General features: G+C 28.8%; 5 protein-coding genes across 18 annotated transcripts in view; 2 read left to right on the forward strand and 3 right to left on the reverse strand.

The window, feature by feature from the left end:
• Positions 1-10: 10 nt before the first annotated feature.
• Positions 11-1071, forward strand: LOC122498712 (rRNA N6-adenosine-methyltransferase METTL5). Its single transcript, XM_043606580.1, has 2 exons — positions 11-371; positions 770-1071. Exons 1-2 carry the CDS (start codon positions 32-34, stop codon positions 1063-1065), a joined length of 636 nt encoding a protein of 211 aa, XP_043462515.1. The 5' UTR covers positions 11-31; the 3' UTR covers positions 1066-1071.
• On the reverse strand, positions 1008-3591 carry LOC122498710 (putative aldehyde dehydrogenase family 7 member A1 homolog). Its single transcript, XM_043606579.1, has 8 exons — positions 3316-3591; positions 3007-3223; positions 2728-2915; positions 2410-2612; positions 2195-2310; positions 1803-2041; positions 1423-1689; positions 1008-1333 (listed from the first exon to the last, which is right to left on the reverse strand). Exons 1-8 carry the CDS (start codon positions 3469-3471, stop codon positions 1121-1123), a joined length of 1599 nt encoding a protein of 532 aa, XP_043462514.1. The 5' UTR covers positions 3472-3591; the 3' UTR covers positions 1008-1120.
• A 244-nt stretch (positions 3592-3835) lies between these two features.
• Positions 3836-10044, reverse strand: LOC122498747 (exportin-6). Its single transcript, XM_043606638.1, has 16 exons — positions 9894-10044; positions 9532-9735; positions 9215-9406; positions 8963-9122; positions 8622-8881; positions 8347-8513; positions 7911-8217; positions 7711-7803; positions 7354-7522; positions 7117-7258; positions 6630-6994; positions 6213-6543; positions 5936-6133; positions 5420-5725; positions 4741-4906; positions 3836-4582 (listed from the first exon to the last, which is right to left on the reverse strand). Exons 1-16 carry the CDS (start codon positions 9894-9896, stop codon positions 4502-4504), a joined length of 3144 nt encoding a protein of 1047 aa, XP_043462573.1. The 5' UTR covers positions 9897-10044; the 3' UTR covers positions 3836-4501.
• Positions 10045-10085: 41 nt separating this feature from the next.
• Positions 10086-12933, forward strand: LOC122498748 (U4/U6 small nuclear ribonucleoprotein Prp31). Its single transcript, XM_043606639.1, has 7 exons — positions 10086-10335; positions 10617-11019; positions 11146-11315; positions 11767-11924; positions 12009-12299; positions 12391-12615; positions 12734-12933. Exons 1-7 carry the CDS (start codon positions 10218-10220, stop codon positions 12839-12841), a joined length of 1473 nt encoding a protein of 490 aa, XP_043462574.1. The 5' UTR covers positions 10086-10217; the 3' UTR covers positions 12842-12933.
• Positions 12934-15450: 2517 nt separating this feature from the next.
• The window catches only part of LOC122498749 (protein retinal degeneration B), a 35620-nt gene continuing 23952 nt past the window's right edge, over positions 15451-27118 (reverse strand). For 4 of the 14 annotated variants that reach the window (XM_043606642.1, XM_043606641.1, XM_043606640.1 and 1 more), the window contains 12 exons: positions 25063-25167; positions 24764-24952; positions 24416-24578; positions 23500-23907; positions 23134-23420; positions 22851-23003; positions 22433-22695; positions 22043-22308; positions 20964-21113; positions 20587-20767; positions 20119-20393; positions 15451-15649 (listed from right to left, as the gene is read on the reverse strand). In XM_043606642.1, coding sequence (XP_043462577.1) covers positions 15508-15649; positions 20119-20393; positions 20587-20767; positions 20964-21113; positions 22043-22308; positions 22433-22695; positions 22851-23003; positions 23134-23420; positions 23500-23907; positions 24416-24578; positions 24764-24952; positions 25063-25167 — 2582 coding nt within the window. In that variant the 3' untranslated portion in view covers positions 15451-15507. Of the gene's footprint in view, positions 15650-16974; positions 17024-18213; positions 18493-19277; positions 19464-20118; positions 20394-20586; positions 20768-20963; positions 21114-22042; positions 22309-22432; positions 22696-22850; positions 23004-23133; positions 23421-23499; positions 23908-24415; positions 24579-24763; positions 24953-25062; positions 25168-27118 lie in introns of those variants that run through there. The other 10 variants (XM_043606647.1, XM_043606644.1, XM_043606645.1 and 7 more) reach the window with 8 other exon arrangements.

The raw sequence follows: 27118 nt of genomic DNA on the forward strand, positions 1-27118 counted from the left end.
ATTTCTAGTTTAAAAATAGAGGAAAGAAACAATGGCCAGATTACGTTTAAGAGAACTAGAGGAATATCTACAGGAACTTGAAGTTTTTGATAAGCCAAAGATATTACTTGAACAATATCCAACAAGTGGTCATATTGCCGCAAATATTTTATACACTGCCCAATCGCAATTTAACGATTTGGAAAATTGTCTTGTCGCCGATTTGGGAACCGGATGTGGAACACTCGCCCTAGGAGCACAAATGCTTGGCGCCTCAAGTGTCATTGGTTTTGAAATTGATCGCGACGCACTGCAAACTTTTTACAATAATTGTCAAGAAATGGAATTAGACATTGAAGCGGTGCAGTGCGATGTTCTTCAATATTTACCAGGTTTGTTATTTTCATTTTTTTTTTTTTTATTTTTTCAATCCGTATAAACTATAAATAATAATAATAATCGAGATATTCTCTCTTCATGTAAAATTTGTATTTTTTGATTCCGCCGCAATTTGTTTTATTGTTGAAATATTAATTTTTTTTCAATTTTGTAAGAATTTTAGATTCAAAATTTAAAAAATTTTACTACTAATAAAATTGGAAATTTTTTTCAATTTTTTGATTTTTAATAAAAAATTGTTGAAGATAATCGAATTCCCGAAAATGATTTTAAAAAATTGAAATTTTTTTTTCTAGCCTCTGAGAATTATTAGATTTTAACTGTTTTATGTGAATTAAAATTGTAAAATGTACTTAATCTCTTTCTCTCTTGTGTTTTGTTTTTATTGCAGGAAAATTCGAGAAATATTTCGATACGGTGATTATGAATCCGCCATTTGGTACAAAGCATAATGCAGGTATTGATATGAAATTTTTGGAAATTGGAACAAAACTCGCGCGTAAAGCCGTTTATTCATTGCACAAGAGAAGTACACGAAATTATGTATTAAAAAAAGGTATTCAACTTGGAACGAAGGCGAAAGTAATTGCTGAATTAAGATACGATTTACCGCAAGTTTATAAATTTCATAAAAAAGCGTCTGTCGACATCGAGGTAGATTTTATAAGATTTGAATTAAATTCGTGAAATTGACATTTTTGTTTCTTATTCTTTCTCTCTCTCTCTCTCTCTCTCTCTCTCTCTATTCGAATTTAATTCCTTGAGCGAGTGGAAGTTCAGTTCCATGATTAATTGTTACCGTCGATCGTCTCATATATTGTTTCCATGAATCGCTACCACTTTCTCGTCCACCGCCCGTGGATTTTTCACCACCGAATGCGCCACCAATTTCAGCTCCACTTGTTCCTATATTTACATTCACAATTCCACAATCCGATCCAAGTGGTCCAATCCACTAAAATTTGGAAAATTGAAAAATTAGGAAATGAATTTTAAATTTAAAAAATAATAAAGATTTAAAGAAAGAGGATTCAGTAGTCTTACCTGAAATACGTTTTGAATATTATTTGTGAATAGAGAACTGCTCAATCCCTGTTCAACATTGTTATTCATTTCAATTGCCTCGTCAAGTGAATCAAATTCAAAAATATAAACAATTGGAGCAAATGTTTCCTGTTGAACAATTGGATCGTTCGGCGATAGACCGGTAATTATTGTTGGTTCCACATAGAAACCTGATCTTTCAACAATATGTTTTCCTCCAAATTCCACAGTTCCGCCATTTTCCTCTGCTGCAATTCTCACCGATTTCTGAGGGAAAAAACAATTTTAAAATTCAAATTTTTAATTTAAAGCTAATTTTAATTATTCTTCACTGCTTTTTTTAATCTTTTCCTATTCTTTTTTATCTATGAAAAAGAAACCTTAAAATTATCGAGGGCTTCTTGATTGTGAAGTGGACCATAAAGAACTGATTCGTCCAGTGGATCTCCAATTCTTTTGAAAATACTTTTAAACGCAGTCTTTAGTTTTTCGAGAAATTCCTTTTTTATCGTTTTATGTAAAATTAATCTTCTCGTTGTTGTGCATCGTTGACCAGCAGTTCCAACGCATGAGAAAACAGCGGCTCTTATTGCCATTTCTAAATTCGCATCTGGTGCAACTGAAAATTAAAAAACCGTTATAGATTTTGCGCGTTATTAGGACTCTAAATAATTTTTGTTAAATTTATTTCCTACTACTGTTTTTCTAATTGTTGTTATTTAATATTTATTTCTCAGTACTATTTTTGTAATTCAAAACTGCGTCTAAATACCAATAAGGGCATTGTTGCCTCCTAATTCGAGTAAACACTTTCCAAATCTGCTTTGTACTTTAAGGGCAACTTCTTTCCCTGTTTTTGAACTTCCAGTGAACGATACTAATGGAACTCTGAAAATATAAATATAGTAAAATAATGTTAATTTTTATATTTTTGGAATTTTTTCTAAATTCTAATAATTGTTAATTATTATTTATAGTAATTTTCACCGTTTGTCGTTGACAAGCGCCTCACCAACATCATTGCCACCGCCAGTTATTAATGAAGCAACAGAACCGGGAATGTTGTTTCGCTCCAAGACTCCGCTAATTATTTTTGTTGTCGCTATTGAAACTAGAGGTGTCGAAGGTGCACCTTTCCACACAACAGTGTTTCCACAAATCATCGCTACTGCACTATTCCAACCGTAAACCTGAAATTGTTATTAGTTTGTTCTGTTCGTTCTGTTATTTTCTTCTTTATTTCTTTTCTTTGAGACAATTATCATTCTTTTTTTCTCTTTTTAAATAGAAAATTTGAATTTATACCGCAATGGGAAAATTAAACGCCGATATAACGCCAATTACTCCCAGAGGATTCCATTTTTCAAGTAAAGCATGATCCCTTCTTTCCGATGGAAAAATACCACCGGCGAACATTCTCGATAATCCCACAGCGTAATCGCAAATATCAATATATTCCTGTACCTCGCCAATACTTTCCGGTAATATTTTACCTAGAATGTTTTTCATTTAGTTTTTTCTTTATAACTTTTTTCTTAAATTAATTTAATTTTTTCAATTCTTAAAGAAAAAAATTAAACTTGCCCATTTCGAGGGAAACTAATTGACCGAGAGGAAGTAAATTTTTTCTGAGCTCATCGCCAATTTGACGGACAATTTCCCCTCGAGCCGGAGCTGGCAGCGATGCCCATTGCGGCCATACTTTTCTGGCTTTTGAAATTGCATTCACAACTTCCTCTGGAGTTGATTCGCGAATTTTTGCTATCACTTCTCCACTAGCCGGCGAAATTGATTCAATCACCTTTAAAAAATAAAAAAAGAAGACAGAACATTTTTTTAAAAATATTCACAAATTAATTATTCTCTTCATCAAGTATACAATGTACCACCTACCTTTCCCGATCCTCCCCAATTTCCATCGTACAATCCAGGATTTTCCGCGCTGCTGAGACCAAGTTGTTTCAAAAATCCATATTTCGAATCAGTGACTAAACTTTTTGTAAATTCCACATTTTTTGTTGACATTTTTTTCAATAAATTACAATACATCGTTTCCTTTTTTTGCCCCGCGACACCACCACCACATTCAAAATGCCGAACAAACAACTGTTTGATTCGTGTATTTTTTTTTTTTTTTTTATTTTACTTGACTGTGAAAATAAAACGAGTCTTATCTTTGACCCTCCTCCTCCTCCTCCTCCTCCTCTTTTATCACAGTGAAGAATGGAGAGATTTTAGATTGCACGAGAGGCACAAGTATAAATATAAATTTATTCTCCAAGATAAAAAATTATGTCTCTTTATTTTATAAATTATTTTTCAATCGAGAACACTTGACAATATTGCAAAAAATTCTTTTTCTTTGAATTAAAATTTTTAATTTTTAAACTAAAGAAAAATAGTACAAAGAAAATTTGTATAAAACATCTTTTATTTAAAACAGTTAATACTTAACTATAATTTTAATAAAATCGCGGCAGTGATTCTCACATAAAAATTGTTGCAAAAATTCATTAATTTGCAAATATAAAAGAACATATTTACTCAACAGCAGAGTTGGTCATCACCGTTTTGTCACACGAAATAAAAAAAAAGGAAGAATTCCGTGTGCGCTAATTCTTCCATCACAAAAGCACACATTTTACTTCTTTTCTTTTAGAAAATTTCTTAAGGATTTTCTTCTTCTTCTTCTTTCCAACCTTCAAGATAATTATCCTCTCGATCACATTAAATTCTCACTGGTTAATATCACATTACAAAAAAATTAAATTCACGAAATTTTTCAATTTTTCTGAAATATTTCAAGTTGTGTGTGATTATTATTTGATGAATGTTAATTAATTTTTTTCACACATTCTCAAATAATCAATTGAATATTTATAAATTTCGAGAATTTAATTTATTTGATAATTCAACGCACACACTGTCTTCAATGTTATTTTATTAATGTTAAAAATAATGTCCAAAAGGAAAAAAAATCGATTGATCGATGAGACAAAATTCCTAAAGAGATGATATTGTTTTAAACATAATAGAGTCTATTTAAAATACTCTTGATTGCAATTGTTGACAATTTTTTTCATCCGGGCCTGCACAACAACTGGTAACATCTCAAATCAGAAACCAGTCGAAGAACTGATCGCGTCAATGTTGGTTGATCCTGAAATTAATTACTTTATTTATTAACTTGATATTTTCAAAATAAATCAAATTACAAAACAAATATCTACTAAATATGGAACCACCAATAGAAATATAAACCAAGTAAGAAAAAAATTAATTTCTATGGAATTTAAATTAAAATTTACAAATACTTACAGTTGATTTATCGAAATTTTCCATTAATGTAGATCTTTGTACATTATCCAAACCTTCGCAGCTTGTTAAAAATGTTGGTATAAAATTACCAAAAAACCAAGCAATATCAACAGTCGCAAGACTATGAATCGCGTTTGCTATTTCGTCTGCTAATAAATTATGAGATCTGGAAAAAATTAATTATTTAATTAATATTAAGATACATCTGAAAAAATTCAGTATTATAAAAAATCACAAAAATTGACCAATTATAGTATAGTTAAATATTTTCTAAAAATCTGATCAACATTTAATAATCAAATGTTTTATTTTCAATATAAGAAACAACACGATTGTATTAAAAACTTGAATGAAATTCTTCATAAAATTAAATTACATTTAAAATTACCAATTAAAATCAACTAAAACTTTAAATCCATTATTTTAAAAATTTTCAAAGAAATTCACCAAAGAATTTAATTAGAATTTTCGAAAAATGTAATAAAATTCTTGACAAGAATTCAATTACATACATATTTTCATAAATAATAAAATCTTGGAAGAAATTCTATTATTTTCAAATTTTCCATAAAATTTTTACAAGAATTTAATGATTTTCAAGACATGAATAAAAAAATTGAAAACATATAAAAAGAAAAATTATTAATAAAGTTAGGAAACTAATAATAATAATACTCACCGATGAAAAAGTACGGTGAAGAGAGCCATGAGAAATCTTTCAAGAAGATGATTTTTAAACACTGAACGTTGATAAAGTCGCCAGCGTGCATTTAATTGTTCGAGACATTGAAGACTCTGACGAAAAATATTTACATCGGATTGAAGTAAAGCTTGACCGAATGCTTCTAGAATTGCGACAAGTTCCTCCTTGTGTTCAATGATCTCCTCACCACCACCACCACCACCACCACCCTCCTCCTCCTGATGACCAAACGTACGAAGTATCGATGAATTATAAAAATATTGCCAACGATGAATCAAAATACTGAAAAATAAAAACATAATTTTTTCTTTTCAACTTTATACGAATACGTAAAAAAACGTATTTTACAAGATTGATTAAATTATTCAATTTATTCATTTGTTTTAATAAATTTGCAGTTAAAACTTTTAGTTTCAAGTGCGCTTCAGTTAACAATTTTTAATTACATAGTTTAGTAGTAACTAATTTAGAGAAAATTCCTGCGCTTTTTACCTGTGAAATAATCGCAATAATACGAGAGTTGTATCGGGATGTGAACAAAGATCATTACTCACTGCCGGCCAAACGTGTCCAAGACACAAACTAATTACAGAAGGAACAAACGCTTTAAATGCATTGCTTGGAGCCGAAACGACCAAGATTAAAATTTCCAAAAACTGATCAAGAGCCGCTCCCGAAGAAATATTTTCCCTAAAAAGAAAAAGAAAAAGAATAAAAAATGTTCTCTTAAAATATGAAAAGGAAAAATTAATAAAATTATGAATATTACCTTGTATAAACGTGTAACATTTCTTGTACCGCATTCTGTGTAAATTCAGCGCCAAGTTGTTGTTGAAGAACTAAAAATGCCGTGTGCAAGAAACTGAGTAACGTCTCACTTGTTCCCTGATTACGAATAAAATGCGGCAATAATTCCAATATTCTCTTCACAGATTGCTCTAAACTGGAGTGAACTAATTTCTTAACAATTGTCGACGACGATGAACAATCGTCGAGAAGTTGTTTTAAATTAATAGCCGACAAAGACACCACTATCGGATCCGGTGGCATTGATTGTCCTTCGACTCCTAAAGGTTCCGATAAAGTCGCCACTAGAACATCTACACACACACACACAATAGAAAAGAAGACGGAGTTATCTATTTTAATTTATTCATTATTTGATATTTTAAGAAATGAAATTTACTCATTAATCTTTGTCGCATTGCATTGTCGCCGGGCGGAAGGATAATTCCGTTTGTCAATGCCCTTCGTAATACTTTAACAGTATCGGTTTTTAAGTGTGGATGATGATAGACTTGTGTGCAAAGTAAATCGGTGAATAACGATTGATCCCATAAATTTGGTTTAAGAATTGCAGTGATACTTTGCAATAAATGCGCAGCTGAATGAATTAAATTCGCTGGCGGGGCATCGCAAGGCGATGTATAAGTCAATGCCCAAAGGCACGATTGTATACAACGTTCGCTCAATGTTTCTCTAATTTTTTCCGATTGTCGACCACAAATCCAATGGCACCATGCTTGTAGCGACGCCAATAATTGCGAGTGCCTGCAAAAGTAACTCTATTCACAATCATTTTCTCTTTTTAATTTCTAATAATTTCCAATTTTCTTTTAACAAAAAATTAAATACATAATAAGAATAAGAATTAGAATGGTATTTAAACTCACACTTCAATAAGATCGAGTACAATTTCGGCGGGTTGAAGAGCAGCTCGGAACAATTGATTGTCTCTGGCGAATGCACAAGCTTCTAAAGTTTGTACAATTAATTCTTCGATTAAAACATGATCCGAATTCGTTTGTTGATCGCCTGTAAATGAAAAATTGTTAATCATCTTCTTTTTAATTATATTTTTCTCGTGTTTTTTTTTTTGTTTTTGTTTTGAAAGAAGAAAAGATACTTGCTACTAAAAATTGTATAAAGTCGAGCTAATGCTTGCGTTGTGGACGCCAAATCACGTAAATGTGCATCAACACTCGATGCTTCATTTTCGTTAAGTAAAAGTACTTGTCCATTAGATACTGCATTTCCCAATTCTCCAAATACACTCAATGCTTCTCTCCACGAGCGATACTGTCAACATTTTCAAATATTGAACATTAAGTTCAGTTGGTTGTTGTTTGCTTTTTTTTTTTTTTTTTTTTTTGTTTACAAAACTTGATAAATTTATAATTGAAAATTAAAAATAATAATTCACAAAAAATTCAAATTGAATTTATTTTCTCTAAGAAGAAAAGAAGAGAATTAATTTTTATTCTCACCAATAGTGTAAAAATTGGAACGGGCGATATGTCGGCAATTTTTGCCAAACATTCAATGTTACATCTTAAAAAATGCTGCCATTCTGTTTCGTCCTGTAACAAAAAAAAAAAAAAAAGAAAAAGAAAAAGAAAAAGAAAATGATAAATATAATATAATACGACCAAAATGAAATAAATAATAATAAACAAATACGCCTTACATTTTCATCAAGATTTTCCGTATCGAGAAACTTGAGTGTACGAGCTTCGATTTTAAAACTGATCTTTTGTAATACACGTTCAGCGAGTGCATGAGCAATTGTCGCATATTGCGATTGACTACTCTCTAAAAGTACAATCCACACTTCCAAACAACGTAAATATCCATTAATTGTTGAACACTGTTGAAATGTGTGATGATATAAAATTTCCAATAATGTATTAACTGGAAATTTTGGACACGATTCAACGCGTTTCAAATGATTTGTTACGAATAGTTGTAAAAATTCTGTCGTTTTTTCCATGTAGCTGTGTGTGAAAAAACAACGGGAAAACAAATAGAATTCAAGTATAAATTTTTGTTTGCATTAACAACAAAATAATGCATAAAAAAATAGGAAATAAATTTAAATTATTTGAATAATAAAATGAATTTACCTTTCGTCGATTGTATCCAATCGCTCCATGGATTGAAATATTTCGATTGCTTTGTGAAAAATTTGTAGAAGCAGTCTGTCTGTTACACTACTCGGCGAACAAGGCCTGTACAATAATTCATTTATCGTTGTCATTGCTTGAACAGCCGTTTCTATCTGCTTAACATTCTGCAAAGTAGAAATTCCATTTTTCATAATATTAATGATTCAAGTGAAAATTTAAAAAAACTTTCTAGTTTGCTTAAAATTCTTTTTCTCGTTTTTTTTTTTTTTTACCATTGAATCGTGATATTTGGCACATGCGAATATGGCATCCAATAAATTTGGTGTAATGTGCTCGGCAAGGATTATCCAACTAAATAAATGAGCCAAGACATCGAGAGTTGCTATACAAAGTTCATTGTTGCCCATTGACGACAATCCTTCGACATCTAAAACGGCACGTAATGGAGGAATATTATTTCCTCCCGTTGGCGATGGTGGCGGTGTTATTGTTCCAGAACGATTGTATAATTTATTCATTTCGCGTAGTAAACCTTTAAAAGACAAACAAATTTAATATTAGTTTTCCTTATAAAAAAGTTGGTGTAAAAGGGGTGAGTTTTCTTCTACTCTACCTGTGAGTGCATCGAGGGTCGTTGACACTTGTGCTCCGAGAATTCTCAATAATTCCGCTTTTCGATGAACTGGCAAATCTTCACGTGGAGTTGCTAATTCCTCAGATACTGTTCGTAAATAAACTAAACCAAGTAGTCTCGTGTGCTTGTGGCCCAATAACTAGAAAAAGAAGAAAAAATAAACCTTTTTCCTTTTCAAATTCTCATTATTTTCAATAATTGTTGAAGAAAGAAGAAAGAAAAAAGTAAAACCTGTAAAATATTCGCAAAGAAATCGGGATAAAAATGTGGCCAATCGTGTCTCGCAATATCGACGACAAGTTTAACAACTTTATTTCTAATGAAAGGAGCAACACCGCGTTCGAGAGAAAGTGTATATAAAGTCGATCTAATTAATGCTCTGTCCTCCCAAGGCAAAATTGCCCATCGTCTTCCAATAGTTGTCTGAAAATTTTTATAAATTACAAACAAAATACCTAATTATTTAATTCATTCAACTATATCAAATTATGTAATTTTTCATTTAAAAAACTACCTAATATTAATTAATTAATTAACAGCATTATTACCTCCAATGTGGACAAGGCGAACATACTGACAAAATGATTATTTGTCGATGATAAAAAATGAAGGCAAGGCCTCCAGGAATTGACCTGAGCAACGAATTCATGAAGGCTCTGTTCAATCGTTCTCTTACGTTCATTATTTGTTTCAGGTGAAAAAAATTCAGTCATTAAATGCTCCAGTCTTTGTAGTGCCAAAACATCTTCATCCTGCGAATTTATTATAACAAACAAAAAATAGTTTTTTATATTAAAAACAATTTCAAGGGGAATAGATGCGATAGTGTCAAATATCAAAAATATACATTTAGACAAAATATCACTTTATTGTTTTTATTGTTAAATTTTATTACTGAAAAAATACTCACCATTTTAATTTGTTATATTAATAAATCTAGAGTTATAAATGCAGTTAATAAAGTCTTGGATACTATTTTATTTTAATTTTAATAATAAATAAAATTGAGGGAGGTTAGTTTGGTTGGCAGACGTCATCATCTCCTCCCTTCTCTTCTTCTCTTCTCTTCTTATTATCGAAGAAATCGATTATATAGTTCCACCATCCAACGCTAACTTCAGTCGATTAGATCTGTCAAATTAACAAAAAAAATAATGTTGGCAAATGGCAAACCAAAGTGTTTCTCGTGAGCGTCTTATTATATTTTTTTGAGAGTATTATTTTGTAGAGAAAAATGTCATTAGCCGACGAATTGCTAGCAGATCTTGAAGAAAATGACGACGAGGATGTTGAAATGCAAGAACCGGAAGAGGAGTTCATTCCGGCTTCTATTCCTAAACCGATTGAAGAAGGTTAGGTTTTGTATTATTATTATTATTATTATTATTATTATTATTATTATTATTATTATTTGTTTATAAACAACAATGTCTCGATTAAGAGTTTATTATAAAAATTGTTTACATTTTGGCAAACAATTTTCTCAAATTCACCCATTTTTAATATCATATGATTAACTTACGAATTATGTATATTAATATATTGTAATACGTAAAAATGTAAATTTTGAGGTTATTTGCATTTTTAGAGCATCATTTTTATAATTGTTAAATTTGGGCATTATTTTTCACAGAAATAAAAGTACAAAGAGTTACGGAACTTTGTAAACTTTGTGATTCGACACAATTGCAAAATGTAATGACACAAATTGACAAGTACAGTAAAATACTGAGAAAACCGGAAGATATTGTCGGTGCAGTTGAATCCGATCCTGAATATCAACTTATTATTGGAGCAAATAATTTGGCTGCAAAAATAGACGATGAAGTTGGTACAATACATCGATTTACAAAAGATAAATATTCAAAGAGATTTCCCGAACTCGAATCGTTGGTTGTCGATGCATTGGAATATGTAATGACAGTAAGAGAATTGGGCAACGATTTGGATCGGGCTAAAAATAATGAAATTCTCCAACAATTTTTAACACAAGCAATTATTATGGTTGTTTCCGTAACAGCATCAACGACTCAAGGGTAATTTTTTTTTTATTTTTAATTGAATTTTCAAATTATTTTCTTTTTTAAATTACATGTTTTAGGTATTTTTCTCTTTTAATTATTATATTTTTGAAACAGAAAGAATATTTGATTATTTTACAGTCAATTGCTGACAGAGGAGGAAAAAAACGCAATCTTTGAAGCCTGTGATATTGCGGTGGACTTGAATAATTATAAAATAAAAATTTTCGAATACGTTGAAAGTAGAATGGCATTTATTGCTCCAAATTTATCGATAATTGTTGGATCTTCAACTGCCGCAAAAATTATGGGTAAAAATTAATTATAATTTTGCAAAATATTATCAAATTTCTCGCAGGAATTTAATTATTTTTAAATATTTTTAAATATTTTTAAATATTTTTAAATATTTTTTATAAACTTGATCGGAAAAATTCACTTATTTTGAAAAATTTTGGTAAAATTCTTTATGAGAATTCATTTATTTCCCATTTTTAAAATTAGAAAAGAAATATTTTTAATTGAAAACAATTAGTTTTAATTATTTTTTTTTATTCTTCCAAGCATTAAATTAGAATTTCATTAATTTTAAAATAAAGATTAAAAAGAAAAATTATCAAAAAATATTAGGAATCAGAAAGCAAACAAAATAAAAGGATTATTAATATAGATAAAGATTAATTATTGATTACTTATTAAATATGTTTATACAATTTTAAATTTCTGATAAACTTTTATTGATTTCGTATTTATTCTGAACAGGTGTAGCTGGAGGTTTGACGAAATTGTCGAGAATTCCCGCCTGTAATGTTTTAGTTCTTGGAACAAAAAAGACTACGCTTTCGGGATTTTCTCAAACTTCAACATTACCGCACGCAGGATTTATTTATTACTCTGATATTGTTCAAGAAACACCGCCGGTGATTTGTCTCTTTCAATTTAAAATATATTTTTAAATATTTACTGTTTGGTGTTTGAGAATTTATTTGCTTTTTGCTTCTCAGGATCTTCATAGAAAAGCGGCGAGACTTGTGGCTGCAAAATGCATTTTGGCGGCTCGCGTTGACGCGGCACACGAAAGTACGGACGGACAAATCGGACGAATGTTTCGCGACGAAATTGAAAAGAAACTCGATAAATTACAGGAGCCACCGCCAGTGAAATTTGTAAAACCATTGCCCAAACCAATTGATCCCGGCAGGAAAAAGCGAGGCGGAAAACGCGTTCGTAAAATGAAAGAGCGTTACGCAATCACGGAATTTAGAAAACATGCGAATCGATTGAACTTTGCCGACGTAAGTTTAGAATTTAAGTTAATTTATATTTAATTAAAATTCAATTATACGTTTACTTTAAATTTAATTTTTAATTCTGAATTTTTTCTAGATTGAAAGCGACGCTTATCAAGAGGATTTGGGTTATTCGAGGGGAACAATTGGCAAGGCCGGAACGGGACGAATTCGATTACCGCAAGTTGATGAGAAAACGAAAGTTCGAATATCCAAAACACTACAGAAAAATCTTCAAAAACAACAACAATGGGGCGGCAGTACAACGGTGAAGAAACAAGTTTCCGGAACTGCATCGAGCGTTGCTTTTACACCATTGCAGGTAAAATAAATATTACTTTTAAATGCAAGAATTGTTACAAAAAAAAAAAAAACTACACACCGATAATTTATTTCTATAAAAAGAAACAAAGTAATCTACAATTTTTTTTCCCCCGCAGGGTTTGGAAATCGTAAATCCACAGGCAGCCGAAAAGAAGATAAACGAAGCCAATGGAAAATACTTTTCAAATACGGCTGCTTTCTTTAAAGTGAAAAAATCTACCTAAATTATTCTAATTTTAATTTAATGGTAATTATAACGATATAAATATGCAAAAAAACAAACTTTTCCGAGTGAATAATAAATAGGGAAGATTAATTAATATAGTCAATTAATTCAGATCAACATAAATTCTTTATTCTTTTCAATAATTATGACATCGTTGAAATTAAATGCACGCCATTATATATATATATATATATATATATATATATATATACATAATAACCATCATAATCAACAATATTTCTCCAACGAGAAATATTTCATTTTTTTTTATTTCTATTGAACTACAAGATTGACAAACGAAACAATTCTTTTTCTTTGCAAAATAAATAAGTATAAATACAATAATATATTTATAATTATTTATTTCTTCAATTAAATATATATATATATATATATTATATTATATATACAAAAACATAACAATCTAATATTTCTAAGAAACAGTGATATTTATAATATATAAAATCATGAGTTTCGCGTCCATTTATGTTTCAAAGAACATGGTTTTGAAATGCTAACAAAAATAGAATATTCTTATTTTTCCACAATTGTTCGTCATAATTTAAAATATCATTTTTTTTCTTTTTTTCTTTTGACGATCACTTTTTTACGATTTTAGACTATAGATTTATATATTCACGTTGTTTTCTTCATTATAGAAGTTCTATAATCTCGGCTTTATTAAATACAACAATACAAATAGGTAGTCATATATGCATTTTGTTGGTTTTGTTGTTGTTTTTTAATTACTTTTTGCAGTGATTTCTTTCGCCTCGTTTTACACCATAGCAAATATAATTTACATAAATATGTATAGCAATACGTAATGGCCTTCATAAAATTAAAGGCTTGATATTTTTTTTCAAAGTAAATACTAAGAATGTTTCACCAGTCGTTTTTTTTTTTTTTTTTTTTTTTTTGAATAATATTAATAATTTAATTGGAAATTAATTCACTAATTTATCATTTTTATTTTGGGTATTGTATTCTTATTTTTATTTAAAAATTATAGAAACTGACAAATATTTTACAAAAATTATAAATTCAAATTAATTTATTTAATTTGAAATCAAGTTGAAATAGCAAAAAGTATTTAGAAGGGAAACTCTTCATTTAAAACAAATAATTTAAACAATTTATTTTTATTATTTTTATTTATTATTTAATCGATAAAAAACTATCAGATTTATCGCATTCTTTTCTTCCCCCCCCCCCCCTCCCCGTTTTCCCATCTTATTCTCTTTTGATTATTATTTTATGAAAACAAATTTTTATTTTTATACAATATGAATTAAATCTACCCGTATTTGTAATTTTTTCTTTTTTTTTTCTTTTTTTTATCGAAATTCATCATACAGTACTTGTAATTTTTTTTTAATGGCTTTGGGAAACATATTATATATATAAATATATGTGAAATACTTTCGTTAACGGGAGATAAAATGCTCTATTAAAATTCTTAAAATCTTGTTAATAATTCTTTTTTAATAGTAAATCTTCAGAAAATAGCACCGGACACACATTTTACGTATTACCGCCAATTATTAATATTATTTTTTTTAGAAGGTGAATCAATATTTGATAAATTCCAATTGTCATCGTTTTTTAGGTTTAAAATTATATTCTTTTTGTACTTAAAAAAAAAATTAAAAATTATTTTTTGAATTTATTAGCGAAATTGGAAAGGAGAAGTAATTAATTAAATTTATAATTTATTATAAACTTATTTCTTTATTTCTTAAATAAAAAAGAAATTTTAAATTATTTGGTAACTAAAAAGAGGTCCCAACTTTTTTTTATAAATTTTCATTTTTCTAAATTCTGTAAATTGAAAATTTTAAGTTACTTTAAATTTTCTCATTAAAAAATTATTATAATTTTGTAATTATTAGTAATAGGTATAGAGCAAATTATAAAATTAATTATAAATTAAAAATTCCCAATTTCAAAATTATATAATTTAATAATAAATTAAAAATCGCTAGGTATACATTTCTAAATTAAATGTAATAATTATATAATTATAAATATTTAAAAATTTAGCATTATATTACAATTAAGAAACAACGATCATGACCAGATTTTATTAAGTATTCGATTCGGATTTTTTTTCTTATTTTAGAAAGTTTGATAGAATCAGACACATCGCGTTTAACATTGATAACAATTTTCAATGTTGTTTTTTTCTCTTCTTTTTTTTTTTTAATAAACAACACGAATATTTATTTTCAGGTAACAGTTTCAACAACTGACGTTCTCATTTTAATTTTTACCTAAATTTATATGGCAAAGAATTCAAAATCAATTTTCCCTTTATTCAACTTTGGATTTAATCCGAATTGTGAAAATTGATAATGAAAACATTTTAAAAAAATTTGTCTTCTTCCTATTTTCTTTCGCAAAAAAAAAAATGAGAACATTTTTGTTTTCAATCGAAGCAGTTTTTTTTTCTTCTTTGGAACGAAAAAGAGAGACAGAGAGATCGTTATAAGTATAAAAAATAAACTTTGATCAGTTCGAAAAAAATTGAGTCGATATAATAAATGTTTCTTTGTTTTAGAATTTAGAGCAGGTTTTTTTTGTTTTGTTTTTTTTTTAACAAATAGATTGCTTACTATTTTTTTACTGCCGGGACTCGAAGAATGAGCGGCAGCGTGCAAAACGTCAGAGTTTTTCTTGAGCTGGTGTTTTTGTTGTTGGTGCTGAGGACGACGATGATGATGATGTTGTTGTCGAGGGTCCCACACTTGTACTTCGCTCTAAGACTCTGCGACCGAATGGTGAGCGTTTCGGTGTCCTAAAAGAACTGTCGATATTTATTATTATTATTTTCTTTCTTTTTTTTTTATTAATGGTCAATATTAAAATAAACATTTTTTTCCACGTAGATAAAAATAACTATATCGAGGTTTTTTTTTTTTTTTTTTCTTTTGAAAACGTAACAAGAACTAAATCTAAGGATTTTTACTCCTTACAATTTTTTACACACATTTTTATTTCATTTCACTAAATCAAAAAAAAAAAAAAAAAAAAAAAAAAAAAGAAACAAAAAACTAGGTTTTCATTCACAGGATAAAAATCTAATTTCCTTGATGCAAACTTTTTTTTTAATCTATTTTACTAGTACTCTTTCCATAACGTTCAGGATTTTTTTTTTTTAATACAATTTATTATTTTCTTGTGCTTTCTTTATTCTGTGAAAATTATGCTGATTCTTTGTTGCTTCGTGTTTGTGAATTCTCATTATTTGAATGTAGTAAATTTAATTTTACCGGTAAAAAAATTAACTAATTACCAAATAAATAATTATTAAAATTGTCATTAATTATATTTAATTATTTTTTCATTATTATTATTTGAATTTAAAAAATTAAAAAATAGTTTATTAATTATTTAAAAATATGAAAAATCAGATGAAAAGAAATTATTAGTTTATTGTTATAGAAAAAACGTTTGTGCAACACGAACAGCAAAGTAGCGGTGCTTCTTTTTTCGAAAAAATTTTCCAAAAATATTTACAAAAAACATTATTTGATGCTTCTTCAAAAAAGTGAGATACACACATTCTTAAGCTGACAAATATATACCTAAAATGATTGTATGCAAGAGAATTATTTTGACATTAATAATTAAAATATACAGTGGGAGAATTCGTGAAAAAATGAGAGCGTGATGTAAGCGGATCGAGAGAATAAGCGAGGATCTATTACAATATCAATTTTTCTATGCAGAAAGCGATGTTGTAAATTTTATTTATCTATTTTTTTTTTTTTTGTAGACGTTTAAGACAACAGTGAACAGGCAGAGAATATAGAGAAGCCACAAAATGCAACCGTTTTCGATTTGCTATAAATATGACAATGAAATTTTCCAAAAAATAATTCAAATATTTATTAAAATGAGAATACGAAAAAATCGAGAGAAAAGTTATTTTTTTGAAAAGACGAGAGCGAACAAAATATCCAATAATGAGACAAGAGTGTAAAAAACACATGTGCTTGTAAGTTAAATTAACTTTTTTAATTGAAACAACTTTTATTTTAAAAAAAGTAATTAAAAAAATTAATTAAAAAAAATATAATTTTAATAAAGGTGCAAAAAGAAAAAAAATTCAGAGAATATTTTACTCACTCTTCCTTCAAATGCTTGCGTTTTCTAATTCCTTTATTTTTGTTTGTCTCTATACAACGCAGTAAAAAAAAGAAATTTTTAATATTCTCTCATTTATACTTTGAAATATACTTTTCCCCCCTCGCGAAATATTTCTAAAACTAAAAAAGAATTGCAATTTGCAAAATTAGTACAAATTTTGATGACAAATTGAAATATGTATTTGTTTAGATTTATCGTAAAGAGTAAGCAAAGCAAAAAAAAAAAAAAAAAGGTTTTAACAAATGCGGGAAACTGTATTTTTTTTCTTTTATTTTCGAATTCTGTGAAATTGTTTTAAGAGCAGTTTGAAAAGCGATTTGATGAAGTGTTTTTCTTTTTTGTCCTTATTTGTACATATTTCTAATTACCTAAAAATTTTTTTCTTGAAAGAAAATAAAGAAAAAAAAAGTGTTTTTTTGCTAAATTTATGTCCGCGAGTTGTGGTGTTTATAATTCAAGATAGCTTCAACATCTATCATCGTGCATCACATAATGTAAAAAGGCTCTAAAACATTGTTATTCATGCTCATTTTTTAGCTCGACCTACCACCAAAAAATTTTTGTTCTAAATCTTAATTAAACTAAAAATTCAATTAAATAGGTATTAAAGAAAAATAAAAATATTTCAATTAATAACTAACTTATTAATTACATTATTAATTATTGTTTTTAAAAAATTTAATAAAATTCTTCACAGGAATTCAATTATTTTCAAAAATTTTAATAATATTCAATTATTTTCAATATTAGAATAAAATTCCTTGAATGGAATTAAATTATTTTAAACGATTCAAAGTTATAAAAGTAATAAATAAGAATTAATATACCTAAATGATATATTTTTAATTGAAAACAATTTCGTTTAATTAATTTTTGGTATTTTTTACTCTTCAAAGCAGTAAATTAGAATTTTATTATGTAATTTTAAAACTTAAAATTAAAAAAAAAAATTATCAAAAAAATTGGGAAAGAAAAAGCAAACAATTATTAATTATTTATTATTAAAAAAACCAAAAAAAAAATTTTAATCAATATTATTTTTCTAAAAAGTGAAAAAATATATTATTATCTTCCCGAATAAAAGAAATGATATTTTCTTTCTCAAAAAAATGAAATTCAATTTTTTGGTGGGAGATTCAGCCAATTTTTTTTCTTCAACATTAAACATTCATCTAAATGTCAGTGGGAAATTTTTTTCAAAAATTAATTCCCATTTACCTTGAATGTAAAAGCGAGACCGTTTCTATTTTTATTTTTTTATTTGAAAAATAATTTTTAGTCTCGTTTCTATAGTGTGTGAGAAAGAGAGAGAGAGAGAGAGAGAGAAAGAGAGAGAGTTGCTTAAACCACAAATCCTGGACATATATTTTTTTCGTGTAACGGTCGACAATTTAAAGAATAATTTTTTTTTTTTTTTTGAGCATTGGATGCTGGGCAGCTTGGTAGAAGGAAATATTAGCTATGCTGCACAACGCGACAAATCCTCATAGCAGGCACCTGGAATATATTAAGAGCCTCATATAAGCCTCGTACACTCGAAAATACACTTTATTTTTTCATTCCTTTTTTTTTTAAACACATTTTCACTCTGCGGGATTTTCTACTCTATTTCACTAAAAATTCTAGTAATTTTCAGTTGCAATGGAGAATTTTTTTTTGTCTCATACATTTTTAAATTTCACCTCTTACTTTTTTTTTAAATTCATTTTCTTTCACACTTTTATTAATTTTTCCTACATTTTTATTATTAATTTTCTTCGTTTTTAGTATTCTTTTTCCTTTTAATCAATTTTTTCATTTATATTAATTAATTAATTTTTTATTTAATATAGATTGCTTTAAACTTTTAACTAATATTTATTTTTATCAATCAATCGATTTTTAATTAATTATTTTTCTGATCAATTTCTATAAATTTTTTCCTTTCGTATTCATATTATTCTATTTTTATATTAAATTATATAAAATTTAGAAATCCCAAATGAAAATTTTGATGAAAAATTTTCAAAAATTATTCTAAATTTCCAAGTTAAAGAAAAAGCAAAAAGACATTTCTTTAAAGAGAAAATTTTATGTGAACAGAAATTTCAGTGTGTGATTGAATTGTTTTTTTTTTTTTTTTTTTTTTAGAGGGAAAAACGGAAAAGTGGAAAATTTTCGAATGTGTGAGACAAGTTTTTTCTACCCTAGTGGTTTTAATTAATTTTTTTTTTTTTTTTTTTATTTGAGCGGTTAGGATTTTTAGCAAGGGAAGAAAGAGAAAGTCTAAGAGAGATAGTTACCAATGTAAGTTAGTAAATTGTACGCAGATAATTAGGAGCGTGTTAGATGTGACTACGGTAGACTTTCCGCTTTAAGTTCACGTTGCTACGCGCTGGCGAGCTGACTGCTGTGTCGTTACTGGAACAGAGCCGCGGCTCTTATTCACACGCACAAACACTGCAAACATCACGCTCTAACGAGCCCCTCTTCAATAACAAAAAAAAAACCCCCTTCAATAAAAAAAACAATGAAAAAAGAAATTCACACATTTTCTTTCATTTTCCCCATCATTTTCTTCTTATGTTAATTAATTAAAAATGCACTACATAACTCTCTAAAAAGATCAAATACATTTTCCAACCTTTCTTTCGATTCTTTTACTAATTTTGTTTTGTGAAAATAACATTTTAAAACACATGGAAAATCGAATAGTGGAAAAATGTAAACGATCCTGTCTCTATAAATTGTCTATTGAAAAAAAAATTCAGAACAATATATGCAAAATGATTAATTCAGCAAGAAAAGTAATAATTGAAAACCGTGAATTTGCAACTATTCTAAATTGCCTTGTTGGTATAAATTCAATTCCTTCTTGATTGAAAAGAAGACCTTTTTTTGTGCCCGTAAACAAATAAAACCCTATTTCTGTATCATCACTTATTTAATTTTCCGCTTATTTCTTTATCATCCTCTTTCCTTGAAAAGAAAAATTGTTTAACTGCGAAAATTATTTTCGCCTTCGAGATCAAAAAAAAAAAAAAAAAAAGAAAGAAAAGAGGCAGCAAAATAATTTGCATTTCCTTGTTTCCTTGTTTGTCAGTTTCTTTTTGTTTTTCTAGTTTTTGAAAGAATATAATTTACCTTCTCCGTCGTAACGATGTATTTTGTCCTGGTAATCCAAATTGTCCCCGAGGAATGACCATTCGAGCATTTCCCTGAGCAGGTCGCGAACCGCCGTGAGCCTGTAGTGTGCTCAAATGTGCCGCGTAACCTTCCGACAATACTGTCGCTAATGCTTGCTGCTTCTTTGGCACTTTACCAACAATAAATATTTGATTTGGTTTCAAATTTATCGACGTATAGACACTTATGTCCTTACTGCTACCGTAAGCGTAATGAATACTGACTCCGTGTTCCTGGAAAAAATTTTAAAAATTATTGCATTCTCTTTATTTGTGTAAAGATGTAAAAAAAAGTCAAAAAGAAAAAAAGAAAAAAAGACAAGGAAAATAGAATAAGGAAGCAAGCAAGAAGAAACAAAACAAATTAGAAAAAGCCAAAAAAGATGAAACAAAATCGAAGAATAAAATATAAAGAGAATGCTAGTACCTGGACAAGATTGTTCAAGTACGCAGCCTTGTGACGAAGGGGATCCTTATTGATACCTTCCGCAAAGGAGACAAGTCCATGTGGAAAATTGTGTTGCGAGAGCCATGAGACGACAATTTGTTGTTGCATATCCGGCCTTGCTGTTATGTAAATTATTAAATATCCCAGTTCTTGCCAGTGTCTAAGAAAAAAGAAATAAACATTTTTACACCCCCCTTTTTTAACAAAATATCAAGGAAGAGAAATTTATTGAATAATTTTTTTTAAATTGAATTTCAATTTCAATTAAATAATAATTTGAAAGATTTTCTCATTGTGATTGAGTAATACTTACTATACAAGAAAAAAGTATTAAAAATTTTCAAACATAAAAATACCTCACAACATCGACAGCACCGGGTCTCACTTTAGGATCTCTGCCACTCACTGATACGCTAGCAGTAAAACTTCCATCGATACTAAAAACTACACACTCTGTTCTTGGTGGTATCACAGCCATGAAAAAATCTACAGACGTATGGTCGCCTCTGTAATGAAAAATTTATTATATTCTCTTTTTTTTAAATATAAAATGTAAAATAAAATCCAATAATAAAAATGGATACATAATTAAATCGAATAATAAAAATGAAAACAAAAATCGAGTAATTAAAATAAATACAAAGTAAAGTCGAATAATATAATTATATATATATGTATAATAACATTATTGACGTGAACTTTCGAGAATAAGTTCTTAAAACTGCACGTCAACAATTTGAAATTCTGTGAAAATAAATATTTCAAAAAAAAAAAAAAAAAATTCGCCTGAATGTCAGAATGGTTTAGCCCGCTTGAAACTCATCCCCCTATTTTGTTAATTTTAAAGCTTCTCACAAATTTCAAAAGGGATTTTGTAGAGGACAAAAAACCATTTACAAGACCCAAGGAAGAAAATTAAAAATTATAGGTATACTCAAGATAAAAAAATTACAAGCAAAACTATTTTTTTCACTATTCATTCGAGTTTTGACGCACTCAAAGCCTAATTTGAAATGGATTCAAGTCAACAACAACATTTTTCAGACAATTTAAAAATCTTTTGAAATTTAATTTATTTCTAAAAATTCCTACTTTAACGCTTCTTACAATCAATCAATCAATCAATCAATTAACTATTATCTAAAATTTTAACTGAAATTAATTTTTATTTTTGAATTAATTATTGTTATTAGAAAATTCTATGATGTTTTATTAACATTTTTTGAAATAATTGAATTAGATATTCTTGCGAAGAATTTTATCAAAATTTTGTTTAAATGATTGAATTCTTTTAAAAAATTTGATTAAAATAGTAGATATTGAAAAAAAATTTGAATTGTTTTAAAGAAACGCAAGATATGTTAGAGCAATGAAAATAAATACAAAATGATAATAAAAAATAGAAATAAATATTTTTGTCGAAAACACGTCGTACCTGACTACCATTTTAATGGGATAAAGACCGTAGCCTAAAGCCTTTTCGTCGGGAATTTTGTAAACAATTTTTCCATTCTTATCGGTGACTTCAGTAGAAAGATAAGTCCATTCACCGGCCGGTGCATCTCTCATGATATGAATATCAACTTTTTCACCCGTCAGTGCAATCACGTCTATTGGACTATACATAAATCTAGCGACTAGAATTTGTGGTACACCCTCTCTCACAATCACATCATTTGCTCTGTGATTCGCTGCCACACTCTGCAAATTTTTCATCAATTCATTACTTATAAAATTAGATTTAATTTTGGTAATAAATTACATAATAACTTTCATAATAATCGGGATTATCTGAATAAATTTGAATTTATTTTTTTCGCAATACCTTTAATTTAACGGAAGTGCGTTTTTTGTTCCATTTCTCTCGCGGCTGACCTGGACGGAAGCTTGTGAGCTCTTTCTCTTCATTAGAAAGCAATGGCAAATCAAATCTGCCCAATTGTCGTAAAATAAAGGCAATTACGTCAGACGATTCCCAATAACTGGCGTGGAATAAATGAGGCAATGCATTCGCGGGAAAATTTGCAAGACCCTCAGGACAATATAAAGCGTAATCTATTCGTTTTGTCCCCCACCATTTCTGTGTTACTGCAAAAAGAATAAAATCAAATTAAATTCAAATTACTTTCCTTTTTTTGTTTCAATTATTTTTTCAAATTGTAGAAACAAAAATGCAATCGTATATTTTCAAAATTACTAAAATTATTATTTTAATTGAAAAAGAAGAGAGGATTTTTTCTCACGAGCAGAAACGGCTTGCAATGGAACAGTGTCAATCATTCCTGACATGGAGCTTTGAATAGAAATATCGGAGAGTCTTCGCATTGTTGAAAACGTTGCATTAGGAACGTTCAGTCCATCAGTAAAGAAATGCGGATTAGACTGAATTGCATCCACTGAAAAAAATTAATTAGATAATATTGATAAAATTGAAATTTTCATAATTTTTTTATTATTTTTTTTATTCCTTTTTTTATTCAGAAAGAATAATTTTAATTTGCGAATAGAGAAATAAAGAAAACTTACGTAAATGACAAGGAAGACCGTTGCCAAGTGGATATTTTTGATATCGGGCAACATTAACTGGCGGCAGAAGGGAGAATCTCGCGGAAATTAATGGTTCTAATCTAGCGGCTACCGGTTCAGTGGGATGGAACATATTGTACACATGATTTACTGCCGGCCTTGGAATATTACTGCTTTTATCATCGTTCGAGGAGATTTTTCTATAAGACAACACCAATCCCAAGGGACTTCCAAACATGAAAAATTCGCTGACTTCAAATTCCAATTTACATTGCTGTGAATGATCGCTGCAAGGCAAAGAAAAAATGTTAATTTCCATTTCATTAGTTTAGAAAGAAAGAAAAGTTATAGGAAAAAAGAAAGTACCTTGTCGATGAAGACCTTCTTCTTGGCGATGGTGCTGATAAATGTTTACTGTCCTCGACGCCGGCACTGCCGCAATTATCTGTCGCTTGATTGTCATTTTCAAGAATGCTATTCTCACTTCCATTGCGCGAATGATATTGTGATGTTCGACAAAGTGCGTCATAGGCCAATATCGATCCAACTGAATCAGCAATGAAACAAACCTGTCCATTGAAACCTTTACCTTCGTCGCTTCTAATAAAATCTTGATAAACCTGATTCGCTGTGTTAATCACTTTTGAAACTGAATCTTGATATTCGGAACTTGAACTTGCCAATAGTGGAATTGCTCCAATTGGAATAGTATCGTGTGTTACTTGCGGCGTGTCCATACACGATGGCGAAACATCGAAACTATAGGGACTCAAACTGAAAAGAAAAGAATATTCCAAAATTAATAATTCACTTCGATCTAAACTAATTGATTGGAATTAATTTTCTGTTTGTGAATATTTGTAAAAAATTCCAAGAAGAATTTAATTATTCTCTAAAAATTGTAATAATAAAATACAATAATCAAATGTTTAATTTCAATTAGGTATTATTAACAAACACGATTATTTTGAAAATCTGAATGAAATAATTCTTGGTTAAATTCAATTTTTGATAAAACTTTTGGATAAAATTCTTTGCAAGAATTCAATGATTTTCAATACAATTGATGAATTTAAAAATTGAAAATATGGTAAATGATATTGATTAGAAATATTTTCTCATAAAATGAAATTAAAATGAAGAAATAAAATTTTCTAATTAATTATTCATGATAGGTAAAAAATAGATGAAATTCGATAAATTCGATTTAGGGAATTTCAATTAGGAGAATGTATAAAATGTGATTTGGCGAACAGTCATGTGTCCAAATAATTCGACTCACATGGAGAGAATACCGAGTCCCTCGCTGCAAATTGATGGACAAGCGACTAATCTAACATCTATATGACCAACCATACTCGGGTAATGTTGTCTCATCACCGATTCAAAGGCTCCCCTAAATGTAGTGATATCTGATTTTTTCGCTGGCAAATCAACATTTGCATCTGAAAATTTCATTTTATTCAATATTATTATTATACTATAATAAATAAATTAAAAAAATAAAAATAAACTATTGCATCGAATGCAATAATTTATTTGGCTTGAATAGAAATTAAAATATTTAGCAGAAATAAAGAGAGAAAAATTGGAGAAAAGATAAAAATTATATTTTCAAATTTCAACTCACCGAGAACACTACCGGCGTGCATGACGAGTAATAAAACTGTTGTCCTGCAGGGTTGATGTGTGGGCGATTGTTGAGGTGATGGTATACAAGAAACATCTACACTCGCCGACGTTCTAATTTGCAATCGTTTACTACTTCGTTCACTCGCAACTCGTTGCAAATACGATGTGGAAAATATCGAATCTTCTTCTAAAATAAGAATAAAAAGAAAAACAATTAATTTTTCAAGTTAATTTGTAAATAGAAAAAAAAATGAAACAATATTACATGAAATTTTTAAAAAGAAAACCTTCTCACACCTTGTTTTGAGGCAGTCACCGCTGTCGGAGATGTTGAATCTTCAACTTCTGCTAGAAGATCCAAAGAACTCCATTTACATAATGATGAGTTATCCCCCAAGTCCTCTGTATGATCAGAACAAAGTTCAGTCTACTTTTTGCATTTTCAAACTTTTTGCGCCATTTTTGTCTTTCTTTGTTTTAAAAGAAAAAATCTTTAAATCAACTCAAATAGAGAAAAAAAATTATTAAATTCTTATTAATTACACAGCCACACAAAAAAAATAAAAAGTTCTGATCTGGGGGTCTCACTATGTAGACTTTATGTTTTTTGGGACGCTGAATCCGAATCCGAGGTCCATTTAACCCCATCAGATCAGGATTTTGACATAACCTCAAAAAACCAATATGGCGGACACATTTTTGAAAAGTTCATCGGATTCGCTTGAAATTCGTTACTCGGGGGTTTTTTGGATCGCTGATTACGAATTTGAAGTCAGATTTCAAAAATTCAAAACGGCGAATCCAATATGACGGACACGTTTTTGAAAAATTCATCAGATTCGCTTGAAACTCGTTACTGGGGGGTTTTTTGGGTCGCTGATTACGAATTTGAAGTCAATTTTAAAAATTCAAAAAGGTGCATCCAAAAATCTGTTTTTAAATAAATTTGTTCTTTTAAGGAATTAAGAACTTGAGTGATTCAATTCACACGGAATTACTTTATATCTTACGTGTGCCTACATCCAGGGCACCTCCACGAGGTGACGGTGGGCAACAGAGTTTGTCCGCTATCCGGCTAAGACCCTGGGTAATGGCTTTGATGCCGTCATGGGAGACACACGTAGAAAACGTGCTACGATGCAGGGACTCGGAACCCCAGTATCGGCGGTTTATTAGATGCACCATTTTGAATTTTTGAAATTGACTTTAAATTCGTAATCAGCGACCCAAAAACCTCCGAGTAACGAGTTTCAAGCGAATCCGATGAATTTTTCAAAAACGTGTCCGACATATTGGATCCGCCATTTTTAATTTTTTAAATCAGACTTCAAATTCGTAATCAGCGACCCCAAAAACCCCCGAGTAACGAATTTCAAGCGAATCCGATGAACTTTTTAAAAACATGTCCGCCATATTGGTTTTTTGAGGTTATATCAAAATTCTGATCTGATGGGGTAAAATGGACCTCAGATTCGGATTCAGCGACCCAAAAAACATAAAGTCTACATAGTGAGACCCCCAGATCAGAACTTTTTATTTTTTTTCTGTGGCTGTGTTATTTATTAAAGAACATTATTCTTATACTGATGCGAACGAGTCAATTTTCTGTGAATTAATTTCTCTGCTTTTTTCGTTTCTTATATAAAGAAAAAGAAAAAGAAAAATTAATTAATTCTTTAATTAGAAAAATTTATTATTTACATTTATTTAATTTCAATGTAAATTTAAAAAAATGGTGTAAATTGTTTTCCTTCTGTATTTTTTAATTCATAATAGGTATAAATTTGTAAAATATACTTTTAAGATTTTTCGAAAACTAAACATATTAAACAAAAATCCTCTTTGGTAAAAATTGAAAAAGCCCCAGAAGCACGTAATATTACAGCGATATTGGGAGCATTGCCTTAACATTACCAATATTGCCTCAATGTTGTGGCATATTGCTGGGATGTTCCCAATATTACGTGCTACTTGGGTATTTTCAATATTTATAATTATTATTTTTATTATTATTATTATTATTATTATTATTATTATTATTATTATTATTATTATTATTATTATTATTGTTATAAATATTATCATTTACATACTTATTAATTTTTTGAGAAATTCGATTCATCAGAAATTTACAAGTGTAAATAATATTTCAAAGAAAGGAAGATAAAAATGTAAATACTTTAATTATAGTAATTTTTCCGATTTTTAAATTGAAAAATAAAAGTTGTGAAGAAATATTAAAATTGCCTGTTAAAAATGTCAGCCAAGCAGCTCATGCTTTTTTTTCGAAAAGTCAAAAAATTTCCCTTAAGTAAACGAGAATTGAAAATTTTATCTATAGAAGAGAAGACAT

Source organism: Leptopilina heterotoma, unplaced genomic scaffold (genome assembly GCF_015476425.1).
Source record: "Leptopilina heterotoma isolate Lh14 unplaced genomic scaffold, ASM1547642v1 Lhet_158, whole genome shotgun sequence".
NCBI classification, from domain to species: domain Eukaryota; kingdom Metazoa; phylum Arthropoda; class Insecta; order Hymenoptera; family Figitidae; genus Leptopilina; species Leptopilina heterotoma.